Raw genomic sequence first — 13119 nt, 5'->3', positions numbered from 1 at the left:
AAGGTCAGGAGGGGTTTTGTGGCCCCTCGTAGTATCTTGAGATGCCACAATGCTGCAGACTGAACAATCTTTTTTAAAAAACAACTTTATTGAGGTATATGTACATAATGGCTTTCATTGAGTGTTTTGCAAGATGCACAGACGTGTGACATTAACAGCACACTCAGGCCACATGTTTTCATCAGTCCCAAAAGTTGTCATGTGCCCCTTGCCATCCATTCCTCAGGGAACATCTGGCTTGTTTGTCACTATAGATAAGGGGCATTTTCTAAAACTTCAAATAGAAATAAGCAGTACGTACTCTGTTTCCATCATCTTTCACCTAGAATAATTATTCTGAGACTCATTGATGTCATTTGTGTATCATTTGCTCTTTTTTATGACTGAAGTTTTCCTTCATATTGGTGGTGGTCATGGCAGTGTCTCCATCCTTGGCTGTCACAGATGAGGCTACCATTGTCGTTTGTGTAAGTGTTTTTGTGTGGACCCATTTTCCATTCCCTAAGAAACCTTGGTGTGGAGTTGCTGAGTCAGGCGTAGTTGGTATATTCATATAAACAAGAAACAGCCGAGCTCTTTTCCAAACATTGTACTACTTCATATTCCTACACTAACTGTGGATGACAATTTGTTTTGCATCCTCATCAGCATTTGGTAGTGTGTTAAAATGCATATGTAATCTAAGAAATTAAACTTTTTTATAGTACTGAGGACTGAATGCAGGGGTACCATACTATTGTGCTATATACCCAGTCCCCTTATTTTCTTTTGAGGTAGTATCTCTCTAAATTGCCCAGAAAGCACTTGAACCTGTCATTTCCTCCCTCAGCCTCTCCAAGTACTCGCATTACAGCTATGTGCTACCACACTCGCCTTAACCATCTGTAAGTATACAATTCAGTGGCTTTAAGCAGTGTTGTGCAACCATTTCTAAACTTTTCACCCCCCTAAAAACATTGAAACAAGTAAGCAATAATCTATTTTACCCATACCCTACAACCTCATTTACTTCTTCTAAGTTTTCCTTAGATATTTCATAATTTGGAATCATACATTTGTTCTTTTGTATCTGATTTCACTTAGCATAGTTTTCATGATTTATCCATGTTGTGACATAAACCATTTCATTCATCTTATTGTAGTTTTGATATATTTCCCTAGTGACCAATGGATGATGTTAAGGTTTTTTTCTTTTTTTGGTACTAGGAACCAAACTCAGAACCTTGCACTTGCCAGGGAGGTGCTTGCACCACTGAGCTTTATACTGTTTTGTGTATTTATTTATTGTCCATTTGTATGTCTTCTTGCAGAAATGTTTCATTGTTTTGCCCATTTTTAAAATGAGTTTTTGAGTCTTAGAAGAGTTTTGAGTCTTAGTTTTTGAGTCTTTATGTATTCTAAACATTAAACTCTCAGCATATATTGACAAATTAAGATACGGAGACTTTCTTTAGTTTTATGGACTCATCTGAGTGGCTGACTCATTTTGAATTTTAGTATGTTGTGTGAAGCAGGGGATCAGCTTCATTCATCTGCATGTGGAAAGCCTGTTGACTCAGCACCATCTGTTGAGGGCAGTATTCTTTCCCCCACTGAGTTGGACCTGGCACCCTTGTCAAAAATAACTTGGGCAAAGATTTTTATCCCCCTGCATCTTGAATCCTATTCTATCCTATCGTATCCTTTGTCCTTATGCTAGTATCATATTGATTTGATTGCTGTAGTACTATAGTAAGTTTTAAAATTGGGAAGTATGGGCTTTCCAACTTTGCTTTTCTTTTCCAAGACTGCTTTGGCTACTTGGTTGCCTCTGAAATGCCAAAGAAACTGGACAGCTGACACCTCAAAACAATCACAAAGCAACAGTGTCTACAATTTTGGTGGAGAGTATCTAGGTTGCTTGGGATAGTTTTGACATCTTAATGATACTGTCTTCTATACATGAACATGGACCCATTTTCCATTTATTTAGGTTTTGCTTTTTTGGTGGTGGTAATGGGGATTAAACTACCAGGCCAGGCAAACACTTTAGCAAATAATGAGCTCTATCCCTAGCCTTTAAAAAAATCTTCACAGTTTGAGACAAGATCTTGCTAACTTGCCCAGGCTAGCCTTAAACTTATAATGCTCCTGCACCAGCCCCAAGGAGCTGGGATTACAGGCACATGCCACTATACAGAGCTAGAAAGGACTTTATTTCATTTTTACATTCTGTATTGCTGGTGTATAGAAACTGAATTTTTGTATTGGCTTTAAAATTTCTGCTGAGTTTGTTTGCTAGGTCCAATAGTTTTAATGTGGATTATTCCAGTGTTTTCATATATAACAACTTGTTTTCTGTGAAGTTTTACCTCTTTTCCAATCTAGTTTGTCTTTTGTCCTCTGATTTCTCTAATTAGAACCTCCAGTAGAACAATGAACAGTAAATAATGAGTATCCTTCATCTCTTTGCCTAAGGGAGAAAACATTCAATCTTTCCCCATTAGCTGTTTTTCTTAAGTACATTTTGCCATGTTAAAGAAGTACTCTTTTGTTGCTAGCATGATGTAAGCATAAAGTTTTGAGTTTTTGTCATGCTCTTTTCTACATCCATTAACATAATCATGTGGTTTCTCCCCCATCATCCTACTAGTACACTGATTTTCTTATGCTGAACTACCCTGGCATTTCTGGGTTAATGTCAGTGCTTTCAGTCATTCTAGTGGGCCTGTTATCAGTAGCTTATTAATTTCCACCTTGTTAGTGACTCAGCATATTTTTCTGTGCTCATTGGCTATTCATGTATTCTACTTATGCAATCTCTACATATGCTGGATATGGGTCTTTTCCATATAAATCTATTGTAAATACTGTCTCCTAGTTGTTAATTTGCTTTTTCATTTCCCATTTTGCATGTCCTTTAGAAGGCATGTTTAAATAGTCTAGTTTATTGATATTTTTTCTTTTTATGGTTTCCTTTTGTAGCCTAAGAAATAATTGTTTACCCAAAGGTCACAAAGATTTTCGCCTATATTTTGTTTTAGTTTTACACTTAAATCCATTTGTTTCCAATTTTTGTTTGTTATGTGTGAAGTAGAAGTCTGTCTTCATTGGCTTCTCAACTGGACCTGCAGTTTTTTTGCAGCATTATTTGCTGAGACTTCTCTTCCCCCCATTGAATTGCCTGGCTCCTTTACAGGTCATTTGAATGTACACATGCAGTTCTGTTTCTGGATCAGCTTGATCCTAGTTTGATTACTGTAGCATTACATCTTCCAAACAGGAAACACAAACCGTCCAGTTTTGTTCTTACAACTTCATTGGCTATCTTCAAGTCACTTGCATCTCCGCCATATTTTAAAATTAAATAATTTCTGAAAATTGTTGGAATTTTGTTTGTAATTGTGTAAGATTTATGAATTGACTTGGGGAAAACTGATGTCCTTAAAAATAATCTCCCACTTCGTGAACAGAAAATACATTTTTTTCATTTATTTACGTTATCTTTTGTTTCTTTCAGCAATGTCTTAATTTCAGCATACAGGTTTTAGTACCGATTTTACTAAACTTGTTCACAGGTATTTCATGTTTTTCTACCTAAAACTACTGCTTCAAATGTTTCTTATAAATTTATTTCACCTCCAAATAGCCTATTAATTATCTGCAGAAAAACTGAAATTTTGTATATTGATCTTGCATCCTATAATCTTGCTAAACTGACTTAATTCTAGTTATATTTTATAAACATCTTTGGATTCTCTTTATAAATAATTTTGTCACTAGGAAGTTTTATTTCTAGTTGGAATCCCTTTCTTCTGCTATAAGACTTCCAGTATTTTGAATAAAAATGCTCCTTGCCTTTTTCCTGACCAAGACAATCACTTGGTCTTTTTTCATTAAATATTTACTATTCAGCTGTAAGTTTCTTATAAATGCCTTTATCAAGAAAGATCATTTTATTTCATTTGCTGAGTTTTTAATATGAAAGGAACATTAAATTGATATGAGCATAAAGATTGTTTTGTTAAAATAATTAGAGTGAATTTTGAATATTATAATATTCCTGGGATAAATCTCATTTCATAATGACAGTCTTTCATATGTAGTTTTAGAATTGATGTACTATTTAAAGAATTATTGTGTCTAGGTTTTAAAAAAATCTGTGTGTATCTGGCACCAAACTGTGGGCCTCACGCATCCCAGGCAAGCATTCTACCATTGAGCTACATCTGCAGCCCTCAAGGAATTTTGAGTCTACGTTCATTAGTGATACTGATTGTCTTACTATTTTGGTACCAGAGCCAGTTCTTCATAAAAAGAACAGTAGTCACCCTTTTGAAGAGTATTTTGTAGGTAGCATGGGTATTAAGTCTTAAATGACTGGCACTTACTGGTGTAGCCATCATGGACTGGCATTTGGTTAGAAATTTTTCACTTCAGGGCAATTCAGACTTTCAGTTTTGAAGAAGACTCTCACAAAGACAAATCTCCACTGCTGAGAAACCTCCCAGCTATTAACGCTGCAAGTACTAACTAGAAATGAAAAGTACTAACTACCAGAGCTTTGGCTCTAAGACTTTTGTCAACTTTCCTAGTGTTGCTGTGCAGGTGACTGAGATAGAACTTTACTCTTACTCCTAACAGTAGAGAACACATGCTTGGAAGAAATGAGCGTGAGCTTCCATTGATGTGAGCAACGCGTTCTTTGGTTTCTTCTTTTTGTTCCCTGTTTGCAAATACATTTCCCTTACCAGATGCTAACTCTTCATTGTGGTAGCATGCCCAGTGTTCTGCAGCCTCGGTCCTGCAGGCACTGCAGGTATTCCAGTGTCTGTGAAGGTACAGACAGTGACAAACATTGTAGCTCATGGCTCTGCACTAACCTCAGGGTGACAGACACAAGGCTGGGTTCCTGAGTAACTCTTTTTTGATCAGAGAAAAGAGATGACCACACATTGCTGCACCTTGTTTTCAGTAGCCTAAACCTGAGGAGATTAAGTAGCATCAGAATTCCACAAGGAATATCTTAATTCACTGTTGCTTTTGGAAGTCAGTACGTGAGACTCTATAAATGCTTACCTTAAATGTTATTAAGATAGCAGATGACACTAGAATTTGTGCCACAAATCCTAGATTCATGTTTATTCTTTCTTTCTTTTTAGATACGCTGCTATTGTTCACATGCTTTTTTGCTATGTTGCCCAGGTTATTCTCAAATTTTTGGGCTCAAGCGATTGTCCTGCCTCAGCCTCATTTTTATCCTTTTTGAAGATGATGGCTAAATGTTGGATAAAAAGTGTAATGGGCTTGGGAGTTATCAGACTTGGACTTGAGGGGTATATCTTCACTTTGCTAGACATTAAATGAATAAATATTAAAACACTGCATAAAGTATTATTCAAATATGAGTTATTAAAGATTGAGTTCAAATAAATGAACAGAATTATATAGTTCATGTTGTTAGAAAGATAAATATTCAGCTTCTCTTTGTGTGGAGAGTATTATGTCACAGGCTAGGTTTAGCAAAAAGGTTTAAAGCTAAAGGATTCCTTTGCTCTTTTCTACCTTCTCTTTTTTCTTAACCCTTTCTACCACTTCATCCCTGCTACTCTCACTCTGCATCCTCCTGCCATTCCAGCAAGATTAAACTCACATCTGCCTTGAAAAACAGGCCCACCTTCAAATTCTCTGCACATCTATTACACAAATTCACAGCTTGAGAAAGTAAACCTCCCAGAGGGTTTTGATTTTCCAGTGTAAAAGAATGTATTTTTATGTTTATTTTTAGTTCGGGAATCAAACTCACCACCTCACGCTTTCAAGGCAGACGTTTATGCCACTGAGCTAAATCCCTGGCCCAAGTATGTATTTTTAGTGAATTCAGCCACTAGGACAGGCAGATGGGGGAGGAATTTTAGAAGGAAGGGAGCTTTTACTTAGGGACCTATTAGAGTCCCTAAATAGATGGCTATCTGCTTGTGAGTCTGAACAACTCCTGGAAGTATTTTTGCTTTGAAGCAATTTTTCTCAATAAAGTCTCTGAGACAGTTTGTCGGTATACATTTTAAATTACAAGTTTGATTTGATACCCTCAAATACAGGTCTTAAGGAAGATTAGTTACAAATAGTTGTCAGTACTTTCAAGTAAGAAGAAATTATATTTTGGTAAGACTGGAAGAATTATTTTTATGGATGAGATAACAATCCTTTCATCACCAGGTAGAATTACTCCGATTCATGCAATAAAGAACTATTACATTTTTAAAGCTTGCCCTAATTTGTGTAGTGAGATTTCATGCCTACTTTAAGTCAAGGTTTCACTATGCTTCTGAGCTCCCATCACTGTCCTTGGAAGTGTCTGTTCACCCATGGTATCTCTGAGGAACAGCTGGGCCCCTAATTAGCAAGCTGCTACCTCAATTCTTTCACTCCAATGTGAAGCTTCCCAGGAAATCTTGAGTTTTCAGAAAAACTGGCTAGGTGGTAATATAGGTAAACGTCACACCAGGGATTATACATGACTGACAGTAAACAGGAGGGAAATTTTTAACTTCTTGACATAAAATTGGCAGAACACAGGACCACCTAATTCTTGCAACTAGAAATTAAAAGGGCAAAACACAAAACAGTCTGTCTATAATGAGGAGGCCCCTCATAGGAGAACTTGCAAAGTCATTTATAGAACCACTGAAGATGGTACTGAGGGCATATTACATATTTTACAGTTTGAGTATAAATTCTTAAAATTTACAATAGAACATTAAAATAATCTTCTAATAAAATCAGTCTTAAGTATAAGGACTCTAAATTTCATTATCTTGTATACTTCTAAATAAATATCTTTGATCTATAACCATTGAAAATATTACAGTTTATGGTAACATGATAGAGACCTGTCAAACAGTATTATAGGTGAAAATGAAACATCAATTTAAAAACAAGCCTAAAAACACACTTAGCTGAAATTATAGAAAATCAAAACACTACGTACATAATTAAATATCTAGCATTGGGACAACCAAATACATGCTCAGCAATACACTTTCAACTTGTACAAAAAGCCCTTTAAACTTTATACAATCTAAATAAATAAGCAAAAACACAAAGGGAAGTACTGTACCAGCCAGTAACAACTAGAAATCAACATCTGCCTTTTTCTTTCAATAAAAGAAAAACAGGAAATAAGAATCACTTGCTAAAAAACTATAATTCATGTTTTCTTCTTTAACGCAGTCTATAATATAAAAAAGTCAAAGCAAGGCTTCCCAAATGTTAGATTACTGTACCTTAAATAAGGAAAGGCCACCTGACAGATTTAAACAAAACCGAGACATTTGCCTACTTAAGGAATGGTTGAATTTTTGCTTAATGACCCCACAATATAGTCTAAATCAAGCCCATGATATGAATGCACATTTAAAACTCTGAAAGCATGATCTGCTAATACTGAATTATATGCGATAATTTACTTTCACTTGCCAAAGTACTGGTTTACTTTACATAAGACCAGAATTAAAACATTTATGGCAGAAATTACATCTTATTTATAGTCATCTTCTGGTTTTTAGATTGTTAGAGCATAAGAGGCGGTCAGAAGGGTGTGCTGCGCTGAGTTCAGCACTCAGCATTTCAGAAAGCACTGAATCCACCATGGCAGCGTCGGCTGAGACTCCGGGAGAACTCCTTAACCTTGCCTCAGGCCTGTGGTTAATTTCCCACTACCCAAGAGAGTTAAATGCCATACATCTGTCACAGTTTTTCATTTCAGGGCCAGCAATTCTATAGTTCATGTATTCCACGATTAAGCCTTCTTCAAAGATTTGTGCCTGCACATCATAATCAAGTTAAAAGAATAAAGATAATCTTTGTTATTTTATATTGAATATTTGGATAATTGCTCGAAACACTCACACAGACAGAAATGTAGAACAGAAACTGGAAATAATAAAAGCCTAAATCACATAGCTCTCAAGGTTGACTAAAAATAACATTGAAATTATAAGGTAACTGTTTTTGATTACAAACTTATTGCATGATGGCTGGAAGCAATGCCAAAGAACCAAGAGATGTAAACCACAAACATCCTTTCACTTTCAGCTTGACGAAGTAGTGAAAAGTAAGTGTTGTTCCAACACTGCCCTGCATATTCCTCTCAGTGTACTTTTTTACAGTAGGAAGCAATGAGGAGGAGATGAATATGTTTGCTCCCCAAAGATCACTCCCTCGGTTCACAATGCTTAGATCAATATTTGCCTCATTATGTGAATTATTCTCACAAGGTTCCTCTGGGTTGCCACTTAAAAAGTGGCTATTTCTGATGTCCTTGGGTCCTTGCTAGGGGGAAAGGGGAATGTTTTAGAACTCTTAAAATGAAAGCAGTTGGGAAAGTTTCACATCTTTCATTCTCACTACCAACACGCCTGTCTTCTAGAATGCTGCTAGGAGAGGTAGATCCAGTGTTTCAGTTCTGCCATTCCCTGCAGGAACTTTGTGTAATAGAAGTCCACGTTGGCTGCAAAGTCTGTACAAACAGGTGACTCCATGTCCCCAAAAGTGCAGTACAACGCAGTTCCTCCAATACTAAGGAAAACTGTTGCTATGCACAGCAGGATCAGTAAAATACAGGAGCTACCTCCAACTTCATCTGCAAACATGAGAACAGAGTATGGTTAGATCTGCATCAAAATGGAAATGCGAGTACATGCTGTCTTCTTGTTGATTGATTTAATGGTAATGAAGAGCTTATAATGTTAGCCCTTGAGGTCAGGAGATAGCCAGGGAACATGTGCAGTCAATGAGTCAATAAAAATCTGCAGATAGGTTACCACGAAGATTCATACCAGGGAAGCTTGTGAATGCCGAAATTAAAACTAGCTCATGTGTACAATGCATATCACTTCCATGAGAAACAGGAAAACGGCAGTATTCCTCTAAGATGCTCACAGTTATTTTAGAATACCATTATAGCATCACTATCATAGTGTTTTAGGAGTTCACAACATGGGACTTCCTTAAGTAAAGTCAATTTTAAATTTTTTTTTCTTTTTTTGGTACTGGGGATTGAACTCATGACCTCACACTTGCTAGGCAAGTGCTAATGCAACTGAGCTACATCCCTGGCCCAATAAAGTAAATTTTATATTCAAGAATAAAAATGTCCTTGGACGGGCTAGGGATATAGCTCAGCGGCACAGTATCTGCCTGGCAAGTGTGAGGTCATGGGTTTGAATCCTAGTACCAAAAACAAAACAAAACAAAATAAAACAAAACACCCTTGGTGTTAGATCTCATATGCATCCAGCAATATAGCCACTATTTTTATTCAGTGCAATAGCAAGATACTGGCTAGCGCACCAATTCCTTTTTATTTTGCTTAATACTTCAGGTAGGCTTTTTTGTTTTTGTTTTTGTTTGGTACTGTGAATCAAACACAGGACTGTGTGTTTGCCAGACAGGCACTACACCACCAAGCTAGATTTGTTTTTATAAAAATATCCATCCACATCAGTCTTTCTATACTGAGTAAAATAACTGTTCTTTGGTTGGAAATTTCAATGATCATTCATAATTAAAGAAAAATAAACAATACTTTAGAAAGGCAAACTAGTTCTATGATCAGCAGCACAAGGAAGATGTGTTTTTAGTAAGGTAACCTGGAAATACCTATCAAACTTTTAAATGAATTTATTCTCCAGACTGACAATTCAGAGCATGAAGTGTAGTGTTAACTGAATGCAACACTGAGACAAACAGATGCAAGCCAGAACATTTGTTAATCCAGTTAATCCAATGATAGTGGAATAGTTTGATTATGGAACACATATAATGGAACACTATACAATTATTTAACAGAATAAGGTATATTTAATATGTTATCTCAGAAAGATATACATGATTCATGATCATATTTTTAAAAGAAGTTATCTAATAGTATAAGGAATTTGTGTTTTAAAAGATAAGACATGTTTATGCCTCATTGTGTATACATAAAGATATGCACACACATACACGGAACACATCTTAAAAGAATACAAACTTTACCCAATACTCAAGGAAAGAGAATGAAAGAGCTGTGGGATTTATATCTTTTGTTTTTATTTTATTATTATTTTTTTTTATCAGTACTGGAGATCGAACTCATGACCACACACTTACAAGGCAGGCGCTTATGCCACTGAGCTAAATCCCCAGCCCTAGGATTTATATCTTTTATTACCTTTGAATTCTTTTGTGATTAGCATATAAAACTTAATCAAAGCTTCTTAACCACAGGAAAAGGGGTTAAATGGAGAGAAGGGAAATGGGAAAAAAAAGAAGATATATCATGTACAGGTCTAAATTCTCTATGATGAATGTGATCATTATGTATATTTAAAATGTACCAATAAAGTAAAAAATAAAAAATTTTAAAAACCTAATCTATACTAAATACTTTAAGAAGCTTTTACAGTAATACATGTAATAAGTCTCCTTGTAAAAATCCAAGCACAAAACTATCTAAGAATCTAATTCTCCCATTCCAGAGGTAAATACTCTTAAAGTTGGTTTGTATTCTTCTAGATCAAACATATATGATTTTAGGACTTTTACACAAATGCAACTAGATGCTCATATGACTCTGTGATTTATATTTATATTTAAAAATAGAGCAAAAAAGAAACCACTGAACAGGATATACTTGCAGTTCAAAAATGCTTCAAAATAATTTAAGATGACACTTGACTTTGTTTCTTTTTGCAATGAGAAAGCAACTAAATTCATATGTTCTTTAACAAATAGTGTCAACAAATAATCCTATCATAGCCTCAGCCTCCCAGAGTACTTAGGAATTTGTTTAGCAATCTGTTAGGAAGAGGGCTGAGTTGATTACCTTGATCCAAATTATCATCTATTTCTTGGAATCTCACTCTTCGCTTAGATGGTTTCTGCTGCATTTGGGCAGGATGATCTCCTACAGAATCACTCCTCTTCTTTAATATAGACACCAGTCCTTCAGTGGGAACAACCTGTCAGAAATCATAAGAACCAGCTGTTACATTACGTGGGACATTCCAATGCTACTTTATTAGCAAAAAAGGCTAATTCAACTGAGAACTTAAATCTTATTAGTGTACCCCATTTTTATAAAAAAATCACAATCATTTTCCATGCCTATATCTTGTGATATGAGCAATTACTTTGAGAATAACAATACACAATATATTAACCATTGTTAATCCCCTATTTTGTTTTGAAATTCTTGTTTCTAAATTCAGTATCATTTTTATTCTTCTTCATTTTCAAATAAACAAAAAAACCACAGTCGTTACAATCTAATAGAATAAAGCTTTTTCTTCCATAGAGGCGACTGACAAATACAGTTTAAACCCCTAACTTCTTTTTCTGACCCCTAACCTGATCTAGGACGGGTAGTATGAACAGGGCACCAGAAAACTTCCCTTAACTACCTTGCTTTGTGGTTGAACTTTCCTTAAGTTATTTGTAAAATTATCACTTGCAGCTTCTCTTACTTATTAGTGTTGGGTTTATTTTTATAAATAAAATTTAACTGGACACAAGCCAAGCCATTCATTTACACACCACGCAGGCTGGCTCTGGGGCTAGAATGGTGGAAATGAGTAATTACAACAGACCATGAAGCCTAATATATTTACTATTTGGCCCTTTCTGGAAGACCGTTGTCTAACACCTACACCTCTTCAGCCCCCCACTGCTAGTCCTCTCTATCTTTCCTTCTAGATTTTACTTGGGCCACTTTCCCTGCCAATTCCCTACTTCTTATTTAAAAGCAAAAACAAAAACCTTTTCCATTTAGAAGCTAAATGACTCCAAGGTGGGGAAAAGAAGAGAAGAGAATCAGTCAACAGGGCCAGGCTTGGAAGCAGGAGGTCTTACAGAGGGGTCCTACCTCGCAGGCTCATTTACAGAAGGTGACTTGTGAGTGGCCTGCTGACTTCAAGCTAGAGGTGATGACACAGATGGGCATTGTGGGTCCAGCACTGTGGATGACAGTGACTTGCCTGCACTGATCACTCTAAACTGAAGACTGCCTGTCATGTCATTTATCTGATCAATGGCATAAAACACTTAATGTGACTTTACAGTTTCAGTCAGCAATCTCTGACAATGTGCTGTGTATAAATATCACAGATTCTATTAGTTCTTTTTGTAACTCAGGGCTTTTAGGACCAAATAATTCCAGATAGTCTGCTACTTGGCTTCTCTGCACATGCATCTACAGAAACCATTATCTGAAAAACAAATAAAAAGAATCAATAGCCAGCAATTTATTCTTTTTATAGAAAACACGTATTTCAGATATCCTTGTTCTGAGAAAACTCAAGTACTTTAATTACAGTAAAATGGCAAGTATAAATATGTAAAGGAATAGTCTTTCAAATCTCTGTCTAGAAAGCAACATTAAAAACTCCTTTATACAACCCTTTGCATGATTTTACAAGCAGCTTGCAGGAACTGAAACGGAACAAAAACCCAATAAACTTCTAAAAAGCAAAAAGATAGAAAACAGAATGTAATTTTAATGAATATATCACTACTACTAAAAATATATCATTTAAGTTCTATTTTTACTAAATGTTAGAAAGGAGAAGGGGCCCATAGATTCACTATTTTCTCCATAAATTAATGTACTACTAGCAATGAGTTCACCTACCACAGGAGTTTTTGTTTTGTTTGTCTGAAATGAGATTTGACTATGTTGTTCATGTTGGTCCTAAATTCCAAGACTCAAGCAATTCTTCCACCTCAGCCTCCACAGGGTAGCTGGGACCCAGTAATCACGGAAGGTTTTTATTTTTTGGCTTTTTTTCACTGCTAAGGTTTGACCCTAGACTTTTGTATACACTAGGCAAGTAGTTTCCCACTGAGCTACACCCTCCAGCCCAGGTAATTCTAAAGTTGGGGGGAGGGGATTGTTTGTTTTATAATAGTAAGGATCAGACCCAGTGGGGCTCTGCCACTAAGCTAAATGCTTAGACTTTTTTTACTTTTCGAGCCAGGATCTTGCTAAGGTGCCAGGGCTGGACTTAAACTTGTGATCCTCCTGCTTTGGTCTTCCGAGTAACCGGGACTACAGGTGTATGCCACTGTGTCAAGTTTAAGGTGCTGTTTTAATCTGGG

At 36.0% G+C, this 13119-nt stretch overlaps 1 protein-coding gene across 1 annotated transcript in view; it reads right to left on the bottom strand.

The window, feature by feature from the left end:
* Positions 1–67: 67 nt before the first annotated feature.
* Cnst (consortin, connexin sorting protein) overlaps positions 68–13119 on the bottom strand; it is an 84433-nt gene continuing 71381 nt past the window's right edge. Inside the window, exons 10-11 of the mRNA XM_005005605.4 lie at positions 10850–10985; positions 68–8623 (exon numbers count right to left, since the gene is read on the bottom strand). Of these exons, the coding sequence (XP_005005662.3) occupies positions 8418–8623; positions 10850–10985 (342 nt within the window). The 3' untranslated portion in view covers positions 68–8417. The remainder of the gene's footprint in view (positions 8624–10849; positions 10986–13119) is intronic.

The sequence above is a fragment of the Cavia porcellus genome, unplaced genomic scaffold, assembly GCF_034190915.1.
Source record: "Cavia porcellus strain 051 isolate PalLab524CR breed Dunkin Hartley unplaced genomic scaffold, mCavPor4.1 scaffold_26, whole genome shotgun sequence".
NCBI classification, from domain to species: domain Eukaryota; kingdom Metazoa; phylum Chordata; class Mammalia; order Rodentia; family Caviidae; genus Cavia; species Cavia porcellus.
This window is presented reverse-complemented; position numbering and strand designations above follow the sequence as displayed.